The 13,694-nt window shown below is 70.1% G+C and overlaps 1 protein-coding gene across 3 annotated transcripts in view; it reads right to left on the reverse strand.

Moving 5' to 3' along the window:
* BAHCC1 (BAH domain and coiled-coil containing 1) overlaps positions 1–13,694 on the reverse strand; it is a 45,125-nt gene that overhangs the window by 9,333 nt on the left and 22,098 nt on the right. For 2 of the 3 annotated variants that reach the window (XM_036342169.1, XM_036342166.1), the window contains exons 3-13: positions 11,295–11,417; positions 7,634–9,397; positions 7,395–7,497; positions 6,982–7,190; positions 6,657–6,815; positions 6,217–6,431; positions 5,778–6,108; positions 4,076–4,900; positions 1,065–1,264; positions 845–981; positions 433–561 (exon numbers count right to left, since the gene is read on the reverse strand). In XM_036342169.1, the coding sequence (XP_036198062.1) occupies positions 433–561; positions 845–981; positions 1,065–1,264; positions 4,076–4,900; positions 5,778–6,108; positions 6,217–6,431; positions 6,657–6,815; positions 6,982–7,190; positions 7,395–7,497; positions 7,634–9,397; positions 11,295–11,417 (4,195 nt within the window). The remainder of the gene's footprint in view (positions 1–432; positions 562–844; positions 982–1,064; positions 1,265–4,075; positions 4,901–5,777; positions 6,109–6,216; positions 6,432–6,656; positions 6,816–6,981; positions 7,191–7,394; positions 7,498–7,633; positions 9,398–11,294; positions 11,418–13,694) is intronic. The other variant, XM_036342167.1, reaches the window with a different exon arrangement.

Below are 13,694 nucleotides of genomic sequence, written 5' to 3' on the forward strand. Positions count from 1 at the left end.
AATTTGTAGCCGAGAAGGACAATTATGCCGGCCGGGAGTGCGCGTCGGGCGGGTAATGGATAATAACGTCGCGGCGGCCGTGAGCAGCGCCGCAGCGTGACCAACGGCTTTATAAGCCGATAAAGAGGCTTTCACACAAGGCCGCCTCGCGCTGGGGGGCTCCGGCAGGGGCGCGGGGCTGCCGTGGGGGTGCCCCAGGCCCAGTGGCTCCTGCCGGGGAGAAGCCCAGGTGGGCGGAGGGCTGACTGAAGGCAGAGGGAGGGGCCTCTGCTGGGCTCTGTCCGTTGGACATGCCTGTGCCCTGAGTTCTGGGCGGGAAGTGCTGGGTGCAGGAGCTATAGAGGGGCGCCAACAGCCTGGAGACTCAGCCCAGACTTGGCCGTGTGCCCAGCAGCCCAGGTGCCCACAGTGCCCCATGCACCCAGGACTCACTTGACTTTCTTGACGTCGCCCCTGGGGAGCTGGCCCCCAGGACGCAGGGCGGGCAGCAAGCTGGAGTATTTTCGCTTCCTCGGCCGGCCGGGCCCTCGCCTCGCTGGGCTCCGTGAGCTCTCATCTCTCCTGGCGGCCGCAGGAGGGTGGTCAGAGGCACACACCATGCTGGTGCCCCGACGGGTCCAGGGAGGTGGCAGGCCCTCCTAAGACGCGGCCTCGGAGCCTGGTCCTCACACGGAGGGCAAGGCCGGGCCAGGGTCCCCACTGCCCCCACCGCCCAGGGTCTTACACGCCTGGACCCCAGGCCCCAGCTCCCCCCAGTGCAGCCTGCACACCTGGCTGACTGTCCACGAGGCAGTGGCCCTGGACTGCGCCCCCCCCGCCTCCCCCCCCCCCCCCCCGGCCGTACTCGTGGTCGCGCCGGCGCTGCAGGCGGGCCAGCTCCCGCTGCTTCTCCTTGTACCGCCTCTGCAGCTCCGCCAGCTGCACGCGCAGCTCCACCTCCTGCGTGTCCAGCCGGTCGATGGCGGCCTTCAGGGGGCACACCTGGTGGGCAGAGGCACCGGGGCTGTGAGCCGCCAGGACCCCAGGTGGGCAGCCAGGCCGGGTGCTCAGGGCCCCCCACTCACAGGCTTGGTCTTAGGGGTCCAGGTGTCCTTGCGCTGCAGGATCTGCATCCGGGGGGTGAGCGTGGGGACGCCGCGGGGGGCGGTGGCAGGGGGCGGGGCTGAGGGGCGAGGGCTGCCCCGGCCGTCGGCCTCCAGCAGGGACCAGGCGGAGGCCAGTGTGGCCAGGCGCTGCAGGTTGAAGGTCAGCACGGCCTCCTCCTCTGTGGAGTAAAGACAGCGAGTGTGCGTGTGGGCGGCGGGCACACACCACCCCTCAGAGCAGCCTGCTTCTCAGCACGGCCCAGAACCCCAAGGCTGCCGGCTCCCGGAGATGTGAGGACCAAGGATGAGTGGGGGTCAGGCATACCCCCTGTTTAGGAAGGACCGGGGCCTGTGACACTCTGAACACACTGCCCATGCCTTTGCGCCACCCCCAGAATTTTGAAAACCTGGGTGCCACAGCCCTTGGGGGTTGGGGATGGAGGGGGTGGCCCAGTACAGGGTCAGAGCCCAGCCACCGTCTCTCAGGGGCTGGCAGCCGAGATGGGGGTCCGCACGCACGGGCAGGCCGAGCCAGGAGGAGCCACGGCCGAAGGGGCCCTGAGGGTTACGCAGGGGTCCGCAGGCAGCTGTTCCCTCCGAAAGCCAGGGAACAGGACACCCAGCAGCAACGAGCACCCCTAGCACCCCAAACTGTGCTGCGAATGCCTCCGTGGGGGACTGGGCTCCTCGGAGCGTAGGCTGGTTCCAGGGGCAGGGACACAGGAAGTGCCGAGCACGAGGGCTCATGTGGGCCAGCCCCCCCCCCCCCCCCCCGCCCCAGATCTGACACTTTGACCATGAAACTGAGCAGGTCAGACACGGTCACGGGTTCAGAACAGGGATCCCGCGTCGCACGGACATGAGTGCGTGACCGAGGTGCGCGGAGGCCACGGGCGACCCACTCGGCTACGGAGCAAACCAGACCTCCAGCCGGGGATGCCAGTCTGGGCCTAGGCGCAGGGAGGGGGGCGCCCCCTGCAGCCGGGGCGGGGCTCTACAAGCCGCATTTTGGCTAGAAGTTCCGCAGGGTCTCCCCTTCTCTTGGGGCCACTGTCTCCCTAGGAAGCCCCTCTGCCCTCCCCTTGCTCAGTCGTCCCTGAGCACCCCCACGCCTCAGGCGAAGCCTGCTGACACCCCACCGTTCCTTGGGTGAACCTGGGGTCCTTTGGGTTCCAAACAACACCCTGCAAGGCTCTGTAACCTGTGGGGGGGAGGGCAGACAAGGACAGCTGCACCCCAAGCCTGGGGGATCGCCAACCAGGAGAGGCGCAGGACTGGGCTGCGTGGGCTCCACAGATAGGAGGAAAGTGAAGGCAGCAGCAGCTGGTGGGGCAGGGGGAGGTCGGGGTTCAGCTGGCAGGCAGGGGCAGGTATGCCGCAAGTCGAAGGGGCACGGAGCTCCCTGGCCTGGAGCCGGTGCGGGCAAGCTAAGGTCCTACTGGTGGGGATGGGGCAGCGAGGGCGGGGCCCCCTCACCTTCCCAGACCTGGTGACTCCTCACCCCACGTCCCAGGGCCCCCCCTGGCCTTTCCCCATTGCTCTGGCCGGCCTCGGGGGTTTTGGGGGGTCCCCTCTGGAGTCTTCATGCCTCCGTCTCCGCTCCTCGCCCCCCCCCCCCCGCCCCGTTTCTCCAGCTTTCCCTCTGCGAGCCCTGCTGTTCCCATGAGAATGCAGCTCAGCTCCTGAGGAATTCCAGGCAGAGCGGTCGCTGCACTTACGGGGAACAGCGGGCAGCCAGGTGTGCAGACGGCACTGGACTGGGACAGGGGCGGGTGGGGCCTGAGGGGTCCGGGGGGGGAGGGGGCGGCCTGAGGGGTCCCGGAAGAGGGAGGGGGAGGGCCTGGGGGTCCAGGAGGAGGGGGTGGGTGGATGCCCAGTGGTGGCAGTTCACTCGGTCCAAACACCCTGGTGGCCACTCGGCCTGCCCTGGGCCAGCAGCCGCCCCGCCCCCCAGGACGCGTGTCTGCACGTGGGCGCTCATTCAGGGAGTGGGCACGGGTCCAGCAGGCGCTCACGCACAGACCGCGGGCCAGACGGCGCCCGGCATCCGCTCGCCCGCCCTCAGCCTCACCCCGGGTCCAGCAGGCGGCTGCGGCCAGGCCGGGCACCTGCCTCTCCTCCAGCTCCAAGCCCCGCACCAGGCCCTCCTGGGGGCCCTCTGGCACGGGCTCCCTGGTGTACTCCCCTCCGCGCGGCAGTGGGTCCCGGGCAGGGGACACGGCGTGACCCAGCGGCCCTCGGGGATACTGCTGTACGGGAACGTTCGCTGTATCACCCCGCAGCGCTGGGGCAGGGTCCTTACACGGCAGGACAGGCCGCAGCCGAGGCCTGGGTGGGCTCTTTCTATGAATATCAACGCGGCGCACCCGCGGGGGCTTTCCCTGGCGAGGCACCTGGCAGCTGGGGGCCGTCTGGGATCCCCTCACACTAAGCAGAGACCTGGCCCTCAGGCTCCACACTCCCCTGCAGGGCGGCCCCAGCCCCTGCCTGCACCCGGGGTCCTGGGAGCCCAGGAGCACCTCGTCCTGCAGGCAGCTCTGGGCTGGGAGCACGGCTCCCCCCATCCAGGGAGGCCTAGGACCCTCTGCTAGGTCTCGGGCCACCTCCCTGGGCCTGGAGGCCAGGGCACATGACCTGAGCTCAGCCCGCACAGCCCAGGGAGCGACTGCGGAGCCCACTGTGGGGAAAGGCTGGGGGGGGGCCTGCGGGAGACACGGCTCTCCCCGCCCCTGGCTGTGGGGCCCCAGTTCAGCCACTTCAGCCCTGCACCCCCTCCCTCCCAGCAACAGGTACTGCCCAGAGGCCCTTCCTTGGACGCCAGTCCCAGCGCCATGGCCCTGCTCCCGTGGCCCAGTCGGCAGCTAGGCTGGGGGTGACACAGGGTGGGCACCTGCCTCTGGTTTCCAGCGGGCAGGGGGCAGCTGTGGGCCACACTGTGGGGCCTGCTGTCTGGCCCGCTGACTTGAGCCCAGGCCTGAAGTTTGGCTCACCTGGCAGGGCTGGCCCGCTCTGCGGAGGCTGGAGGTCCAGGTCGGCCAGCTCGCCGAGCAGGGCGAGGCCGGGGATCCCTGAGCTGGGGGGCGGGGGCGCGGGGGCCCCGGGGGGCTGAGGGCCCAGCGGGCCGATGCCAGGCAAGTCCCCGAGGTCGATGGTGGCTGCCACCAGGGCGTCCAGGCCCAGCAGCACCCGGGGCCGGTGGCTGTGGCCGGGGGTCACCCCCCAGTCCTCCTCTTCCTCTCCTTCCTCCAGTTTGTCCTCCTCAAACAGGGCCTCCTCCTCTGGGCCCGCCTCCCCGGGCGCCTGCCATGCGTCCCGCTCGTCCTGGTCCAGGGCTCGGGGGCTCCCCGCCTGTCGCTCCGGAGCCGGGGGGCCAGCCCCCCGTGAGGGCCCTTGCGCCCTCTCCTCGCTCCCCTCCCCTGTGGTCCTCTCCCCTTGGGCCCCTCCCTGAGTAGAATGAGCCCGGCCAGTGGCTTCGGGGCCCCGTCCCTGGGGGAGGGCCACATGTCGCAGTTCCAGCAGCCCCTCCAGCGGGCTGGGGCCCACTGCCTTCCCTGGGGGGCCCCGCTCGGCAGGGTGGGGGACGGCAGCAAGGTCCTGGGGGTCCTCCTTGGCCCCCAAGGGCAGCCCAGGCTCCTCCAGGCTCTGGGGGCTTCGGCAGGACTGCTCCCCAGGCTCAGGCAACCTCACGGGCTCTGGCGGGGCCCGGGGGGCAGGGCTTTGCATAGTTTTGGGGTCTGAGAGGTCCGATGAGTGTGTGCGGCGGGGCAGGGAGAGGCCCGGGCCGGCTGCAGGGCACGCGTGTCCAGGAGGCAGGTCTGCAAAAGAGGGGTGTCAGGGGGCCGCTGGGGCCAGGGGCTCAGCCCCCACCTGGGAGGGAGGGGTTCCCAGCCAGCCCTCTGCCTGCACAACAGTTGAGGCAGAAAGGAGGACACGTTATGTGGGGGACCAGCAGGGGGGACCCGGGTGCGGGAGGGGGGCCCGGGGGGCCATCTCCGCCCGGTGCGGTGTGGCTAACAGAGAAAGGGGGGGCAGTTCAGAACAGGATGCTCGCATCAGGGCTTCCCCTGAACCAGAACACGCGGCGGCCTGTCAGAGGCCTCACGCCCCATTAACTGCAAAAAAAAAAAAAGGGAAAAAAGCCTAAAAAAACCGACAACCTCTGTTGGCTCCGTCTCCTTATTGTGGAATGGGGACGCTTTTATGTTCGCCACACGAGTTTCCAGTGTAAACTCGCAGCCAATTCAGAGAGAATGAAATAGCCGTGGGGCGCTGGCAGGCGGCGGGCGGGCGGCGAGGCCGCGGCTGGGCCAGAACCCTCCTCGCAGGCCAAGCGCTGGTTGTGGTGGCCGGCCAGCAGGCGAGCATGGGCTCCTGGCCGGTCCGAGGCCGGGACAGGTCCCGTGGCTGCCCTGTCCCCACAGGCCAGCCTTTCTTGTGTCCGGGGCGCTGGGGCTGGCCCACCCCATCTGCCTGGGGCTTTCCGGAGATGGTGGGGACCCCCTGCTCCTTCCCTGGGCCCCCCAGGAGGATTGTGGGGAGTAAGAGAGCGAGCAGGGGACAGGCAGCATGGGCCAGGCCCTGCCAGGGGGGCTGGGGAGGGAAGGGCACTCCAGTGGTTGCCACACCAGGCAGCACCCCTCATCTCTGCCCACCCAGGGGGGCGGGGGCCTCGGAGGGGGTGGGAGGTCTCACCTGGCACCGACGTGCTGAGGTTGGCTCCTGCCCGCCGGCCCTCCCCGCTCCTGTCCTCCATGCTGGGCAGCCGGGAGCCGGGCCTGGGGCTGCCACCAGGGCAGGCGGATAAAGTGCAGGGGGCGCCGGGGTGTGGCAGCGGCGTGGGGCAGCCGGCGGGGGGCTTCAAGGGGGGAGAGTGGCAGCAGGGTGGCAGCTTGGCGGGGCCTGCGGTGGCGGGCGAGGGCACGCCCTTGGCCGCGGGGGTTAAGGCAACTGGCTTGTGGGTGGACTTCGGGGCCTTCTCCGGGGCCGGCTCCTCCATCTCCAGGGGGTGGTCCTCAGGCTTCCGCTGTGGGCAGGGGAGAGCTCAGCCCGTGAGGCCCCGGCTCAGGGCGTGAGGGCTGGGGGGCCATAGGGGCTCCCGGGCCAGGCCCAGGACGGTGGCCTCGGGTGGTACCTGGAACTGGGTGGCCCGCGGCGGGGGCTGGGGCGGCTGGGGCTGTTGGTGCTGAGTTGGGTGCTGAGGCGGGTGCTGTAGGGCGTAGAGGTCCTGCTGCCGCAGGAACTGGGACCGCGAATACACGGGGAGCTGGCCATGGTGCTGCATGTGGGAGGCAGGGGCCCGGCCCCCGTACATGGGGGGCCACAGCGAGGCCTGGTCCATGACGTCAGCTGTGGGCAGCGCGGGGGCAGTTGTCAGCTGCAGGAGTGGGCGCTGGGCTGCGTCCCCTGCCTCCCGAGTGGCCTTTCCACCCCTCGCCCCCAGCCCACCCACCGCCTCCCGCCTCCCCACCTCCACCTCCAGCTCCAGCTCGCCACCCCCGCAGGGGCTGTTCCCTTCCTCACACCTGCTCCCCACGCCCCACATGCCAGCGGCCTGGCCCAGGATGCCCTTACCGAGCGCGTGGGGGGCACTGTGGGGTGTGGGCTCCGATGGCAGGAGGACCAGCTGGGCGGGGGTGTCCTGGGGGAGGGGGAAGACCGAGGGCATGGAGCCGGGCACTGAGGCGGGGAAGCCGGGGGGCAGGTTCTGGTGCAGGGCCGGGTGGCCCAGGCCTGGGGAGACAGGGCGCAGCGGTCAGACGGTGCGGGACGGGCAGCCGGGCCACGGTCTGGTCTAGGCCACGCTGCTCTCAGGCCTCCCACGCCAGAACATGGCCTGAGCCCAGGCCAGCCGTACCCCCCAAACCCCCATGCCTCCTGGCTGCCTTCGGGCACTGACCGTAGGAATGGCCCCCCATCCACAAGGAGGGGCTGCGGGTACGGGGCAGCCACGGGGGGTGGGCGGGGTGGGGGTGGGTGGCCGGGTCCCCGCCCAGCTGGCTGCTCTGCAGGGAGGAGCCACCGGCCAGCATGAGGTGAGGGGCCAGGTCCCGGGGGCAGCCGCTGGACGCGTGCATCCGGCCAAACTCCATGAGGTCCTTGTTGTCCCTGCACAGAGGAGGCGGGTGAGGGCTCAGTGCAGCTGCTGGCCACCGGTCCCACCCCCACCCCATGGCCATCATCGTCAGAGGGAGTGCGGAGGGGCCTCCATTCCAGAAGTCACCATTGGTGGAGGGGGATTAGCAGAGCTCCCCCTGTGAGCAGGCACCCCCAAGCCCAGGGTGTGGCCGGGCCCGTGGGGGCGGGGCTTACTGCAGCAGCAGCTCGCGGCCGGCCAGCCCCAGGCGGTCCTCGCACAGGCGCCTCTCCTCCTCGGCCTCCGGGTCCAGCGCGTGGGAGCGGGGCCCGCCGCCAGCTGCAGGGGCGGAGACAGCAGAAGGGATGAGGGTGGGGGGCCCATCAGGGTGGCAGACAGGGTCCACGCAGCCCTGGGAGGGTTGAGGAGGGAGGTCAGCATGGTGCCCCCACCTCCTCTGCGGGATGGGCCATACCTTTGAAGGTGGGAGCTGCCCGGCCCTGCCGCCCGGGGTTGACGCCGTAGGCTGCCTCTGGCCGGCTCCCCGTGTCCTTCTGCCGGGCCACGGCCACGGCGATGCCCACGGGGGGCTGCCGCACCTCCCCGTCGCCGTGGGGGGCCTCGTGCTCCCGGCTGCGGGCACAGTCGGGCCTCTCTGCCTCGCTGGGGGCCTGGCCTGGGCCCTTGGAGGCCGGGAACTTCACGTCCTGCTGGGCACAGCTGGCCTTGAGGCCGCCCAGGCCCACGAAGGGCGCCTTCTGGCCGGCGACCAGCGCCTGGTTGCTGTACTTGAGCAGGTTCTTCATGGCCGAGACCTCGTCAGGCGGGGCCGGCAGGTCCTGGGGCCGGAGGGCCGCCTGCTGGAGGCCCCCGAAGGGGTCCAGGTAGCCACCGCCCTTGCGCTCCTCGCCGATGGCCATGGGGGCGCCTTGGCCTGACTGGACACTCCATGGGGACAGCTGGGGCCCCCCATAGCCCAGAGATGCCAGCTCCAGGGACTTGCGCTTGGCTTCAGCCCCGCTGCCCCCCAGCTCCATCTCGGGGGCCACCAGGTGCTGCTGATGCCGGACGCGGGCCACCTTCTGGGCCCCGGGAGGGCCCAGGGCGGCCTCCTTGCCGGCGGTCTTGTCTAAAGTGCAGCAGGCCTGGGCGACCTTCCCACCCAGAGGGTCCTGGTGAGCCGGCCGGACGCAGTCCTGGGAGGGGGTGGGCAACTCAAAGTAGCTGCCTTTGTCCAGCGCCCCCGCGGGGAGCCCGGGGAAGGGGGCCTCTGGGCCCGCGCTGCAGAGGTACTCCAGGCCCTTCAGCCGGGGGTTCAGGGTCGCCTCGAAGCCCCCAGGCCGCCGCTCGCCCTTGGCCTCGGCCTTCAGGTGGGCGTAGGAGACCCCGTAGTGCGCGGCGTGCTCGGGCGCCAGCGCCCCGTCCAGGTGCCGGTCTTTGCCCTCCCCCGCCACCGCACAGGCCTCGGCCGCCGGGAAGGCGCGGCTCTTGTCGGCCGGGTGTCCCACGGAAGGCACGAAGGTGGGCCCGCTGGCCTTCAGGTCCCGGGGGACTTGGTCCTGCAGCGGGCAGAGCCCGTCGGGGCCGGCGTGCAGCTGCAGGCAGGGGAAGGAGCTGGCGGCCGTGCCGAGGGGTGGGGGCGGCCCGGCGGGCAGGCCAGAGGGCACCGTGTAGGCTGCGTGGTGCAGCGCCTGCCGCCGCTCCGGGCACTCGCCGAAGGCCTGCCCCGGCTCCACAGGTCCCGCCACCTCCGTGGGGCAGCGCCCGGAGGCAAGGCCAGGCCGCCCGAGCACCCCGCCAGGCCCGCCGCCCGCACAGCTGGCCAGCGCGGCCTTGCCCCCCTCGCCATTGAGCACCTTGGTGTTGAGGAGGCAGGAGGCGAGGGGCTGGGGGCGGCCCTCACAGGGGCCCCTGGGCGCCGTGCCCTCCCTGCAGGGGCCGTCGGCCGGCAGGGGCAACACCAGCCTGTGCCGCTCCGTGCTGCCGTCCTCCTCGGCGCCCCGCCCCTTGCCCTCCAGCGCCTTGCCCGCCTTCTCTTTGCCCAGCTCCTTGCCCAGCTCCTTGCCCAGGAGGAAGCGGTCGAACTCCCTGGCGCCCTTCTGCAGGGCGGTGGCCTCGCCCCGGTCGCGGCTGCAGGACCCGAGGGGGTGGGTGGGGGCGGCCCGGGCCACGGCGGGGAAGTTGTGGTTGGTGGGCAGCAGCGTGGGCTGCGGGGGCAGGTTGCGCAGGTAGAAGTTATCTGCATGAGAGAGAACCCAGGTCACGGGAAGCCGGGGTGGGGACCCCCCAGCGTGTGCCCCAGGGGCCTCCCCGTGGCCCACTGGCAGGGACCCAGGCTTCAGATGGTAAAACAGACAGGACAGAGCGTGCATCACCTTAACGGTGTCTCTGTGGGCAGCCCAGTGGCATTAAGCACATTCGCTTGTTCATCCTCCCAAACCAAAGCTCTGACCCATGAAACGCCCCCCCCAAGGTTCTGACGTGTGTCCACCCCCCAGGAGGCGGGCGCTGAAAATGCCCAGCCCGTCCAGCTCCTTGCCCAGAGGACTCAGGGGTGGTGTAAACTGGTCCAGTCTTCACGAGCCCATCAGAACCCTGCGCTGAGATGGCTGCCTCGCCTGATGGCTAATGGGTGGCTGTGCCCACGACAGGTGGCGCCGTGTGGCCGCTGCCCAGTGCACTGTGCCAGGTGCCAGCCAGGGAGTGTGAGGCCGAGGCAGGCGGGACCGTGTCCTGTGGCCTGTGAGGGCGAAGGCCCAGGGGAGACACTGTGGAGACCCGCTCGCCTACCTCCTGAGCACGCCCCGAGGCGCCAGCCCTCTTCTTCACGACTAGGGGTGTCTCAGGCCAGGGGGCTGGGGTGACCATTTTTATTGTTTTTTAAAAGTTTTACACATTTTTATGGATTTCAGAGAGGAAGGGGGAGGGAGAGAGACAGCAACATCCATGATGAGAGAGAATTCTTGATCGGCTGCCTCCTGCACGCCCCACACTGGGGATGGAGCCTGCCACCCGGGCCTGTGCCCTGACCGGGAATCGAACCGTGGCCTCCTGGTCCTTGGGTTGACGCTCAACCACTGAGCCACGCTGGCTGGACAGGGTGGTCGTTTTTAAAGGGAAACAGGAAAATGGTCCCAGTTGGCTGTCCCCATCCTGGCCCACCCTTGGCTTCCAGGGCCCCCACAGGGCTGGCACCATCCATTCTGGTGGGTGGTGGGTGTGCTCGGGGCTCCCCGTGCTGGGCGTCCAGCCTGACCCTCCGCCTGGGCAAAGCCTTCCTGCCCGGCCTTGCTCTCTACGTGGGGCCCGGCCGGCCCTGGGGACACCCAGTGCCTCGCGCTGGGGCCGGATCCTGTCTTGGGGACTTTGGGGGGCCGGGCCCCTCCGTACCCAGCTGGGGTGGCGGACAGGCAGCGTGGGCCTGGAGCCCCGAGAGCGAGCAGACCAGGGGGGGCCACGGACACACGTGGGACTGGTAACGCCATCCTCAGTTGTGTAAATTCTTTGTCAGTTTCCTGCTAATTAAAACGAGGGCAGCCCAGGCGGGACCTGATTGGCTCCATTTCCAAAACCAAAGCTTCCCTGCGGGCTGCACCCAGCACCGGACGGAGGCCGCGGGGCCCACGCCCAGGGGCCAGGCCGAGCGCCCAGCTGCTTCCCGGCGGCCCTGACAAACGCTGTGGCAACAGCACAGCCGGCGGGGGCGGGAGTGCAGGGGCCCAGCTGCCGTCCGTGGGCCTGTCGTCTGGGCAGCCGAGTGTCTGCATGTGTCCATCCCCTGGGCGGGCGGGGAGCATCCTGGCCCCGCCTGCTGGCAGGCCCTTCTCTGCACCAGCCCCGCCCGCCAGCCCTGGGCTGGGGGTGCAGGGCAAGGCTGGGTGCTGAGGGAGCTGGGCGCCACCCTCAGGGCGAGGGGAGGTGAGAGGCTCAGACTGCACAGCTGTGTGCCTGCCAGGCCCGAGCGACCTGCTACTTGGCTGGGTCCTGGGGCCTCGAGTTTAAATCCTCCAGGGGCCTGAGAAGCAGCACCCCCTCCAGACCCAGGGGGGCGGGTCCACCAGGCTGACCAGCCCCCGCTCCCAGGAGGCCTGTGCCCCAGTTCCCACGCAGCCCCTGAGCCCCCGCGCGGCACTTGCCTTTCTGGGCTCCATAGAAACGGTGTTGTCCATAGAGAACGTTGCTGTTTCCATGGTGATCCAAGTGGCTCATGGGTAGGAAGGTGGATGCCAGGCTCCCCGAAAATCTGGGGTACCCTGGAGCTAGAGAAGCAAGGGGACGGCTGCAGAGGCCCCTCCAGGCCTCGGCCCACGCCTGCCCTGACCCCAGGGAGGGGAGAAGCGGTGGGCAGCCCTGAGGGACACCCCGTGGAGCCCCGAGAGCAGCCGCCCGAGGGCAATCAACCATCAATACATCACATTAACTTCGACTCCACCGCGACCCCCTCCGTGCAGCTCCGATGGAATTGCTGACGGGCGGGGAGGGAGGGAGGATGGCACGGGGGCCCCCTTCTCTCAGCACAGAGCCGGGCGGTGCGGCCAAAGGGCTCTGGGAGGAGGACACGGCCTGCACCGAGGCCCTCCCGGCCCCGGGCCGTGCTCCCAGCCAGAGGAGCCTGGCCAGCATGCCTGGCCTACAGCTTCCACCCCGCCCGGTGCCTGGGCGGCTCTGCCCGGCCCTTGCCTGGGGCTGGCACAGGGGGCTGCGCCAGGCACCCACCTTGCTGGAGGCGGGAGCACTGGGCTCGCACCTGCCGGGCCGCCTCTGCACTGAGGTCTGCAAAGGGCGCTGGTCCCCACAGGGGTGGCATCACCCCCGGGCGTTACTTCCCAGCCCCGAGACGCTCCCTGGCACCTTCGAGTCCAGCCAGCAGGCCCGTCTCTGTCCCTCCGAGGGTCTGCCCGCCCACTCTGCCCAGCACGGGAAGGCCAGCCGCACCCTGGGACCGGCCCCACTGGCTGGCCCTGGGCCTTGGTGGGCTCTGGCCACCTGGACACACGCCCTGCGCCCCGGACGGGACGAGGACAGACAGAACCAATGCCGGCCTGCGTGGCCAGGATGGGGGAGGGGGTGACTGCCTGCTGGAGCCCAGAGCCACCGGCCACCTGGATCTTGGCCCCCCCACTGCTGGCCCCTCCCCACCAGGCCCAGAAGGTGGGGGTGGCCAAGTCGCCCACTGGATCAGGGCAGGTGGGACCCTGACTGACTCCAGAGCTCATGCTCTGAGCATTTCCCCGTGGAAAACGGGCCAGAGGCGTTTCTCTTGGGACCTCACGACTCCCAGGACCCCATCTGGTCCCGGCGACTGGGGACGCCTCCTGTCCAGCTGCTGGGCCACCCCTGCTGCGACCAGGAACCCCGGGACTTCCCCAGGGGCCCGTCCCCAGGGGCCGGGAGAGGGAGGGGCTGGTGCAGGGCCCAGCAGGCGGCATCCTGGGTGGGGAGGGCCATGCCTTGAAAAGAGGGAGCCGTGAGCCTCACGCCTGGGGAGTGGGGGCACCAGCACGCCCCTTGGTGGCCTCAACTAAGTCCTGCCAAGTCCCGAGGCAGAGCTGTCATCTTGCTCAGGAACTCCGGTTCCCAAACGAGGGTTCTGTCAGAACCCCTTCGTCCTGTGACAGCTCGTGGCTCACCCGCCACGGAGCTCAGTCTGAGAAACACTCTCGCGCAGGGACAGGCCTCCAGGCCCGCACGTCCGCAAGGGCCGGGCATCGCAATGGCCTGAGGCTCCCTGAGGGGGGGCGGGTGCTGAGACCGTTAGAGGGAGGGTGGGGCGGTGTGGCTGGACACTGTCGATGCGGGGGGGGGGGGGGCGGCTGGGGCGCGTGGGGGACAGCCTGGAGCGCACTGGGAGCAGCAGCCCGGAGGCCCCTGGGCAGGGAGGGGCCGTGGGATCGGCTCAGGGGTAAGGATGGAGGGGGAGCCTCAGGGGCAGAGCTCAGAGTCGGAAATGGTCAGGCGTCTAACGGGGCTGCTCCGGGCGGGGTCCCACAGTCCACCTTGACCCCAGCAGGCCCTTCAGCAGTGACAGGCCACCGTTCAGCCCCTGAGGCCACGGTTGGATGTCCCCTGGCCCAGGGGGTCCGAGGTGTGGCCGTCCCCATCCGCCACCCAAGCGTCCCCGGTCCCACCGGCGCGAGGACACCACCCATGGGGCCCGTCTGAGGCCCGGGAAGGCGCCGGATGCCGCCCTGGCCTGTCCCCTCGCAGCCCGTTCCTGCCGGCGTGGGCCCACTGGCCTGGTTAGTGTGCGGGGACACATCTGGAGCAGATGTTTCCTCGATTAAACTCGGCTCCCGGAAGACTTGACAGGAGTGGCCGGGGCGGGGAGGCGGGAAGGGGGCGGGGGCGAGGCCTTGAGCTGCACGGGGAGTGGGCAGACGCAGCTGCCCCTTTAATTGGCGACTGTTAAATGTTTTACGGGCCCTCGTTTTGGTAAACAGAAGTCTGTAAATTCCTCCTTCCCAGACTCCCTTTCCCAGGCGGGCCCCCTGTGACCCTGGGGGGGTCCGGCCTCCGCCCACCCGCCCTCCGGGGGA

The sequence above is a fragment of the Myotis myotis genome, unplaced genomic scaffold, assembly GCF_014108235.1.
Source record: "Myotis myotis isolate mMyoMyo1 unplaced genomic scaffold, mMyoMyo1.p scaffold_m19_p_17, whole genome shotgun sequence".
NCBI lineage: Eukaryota > Metazoa > Chordata > Mammalia > Chiroptera > Vespertilionidae > Myotis > Myotis myotis.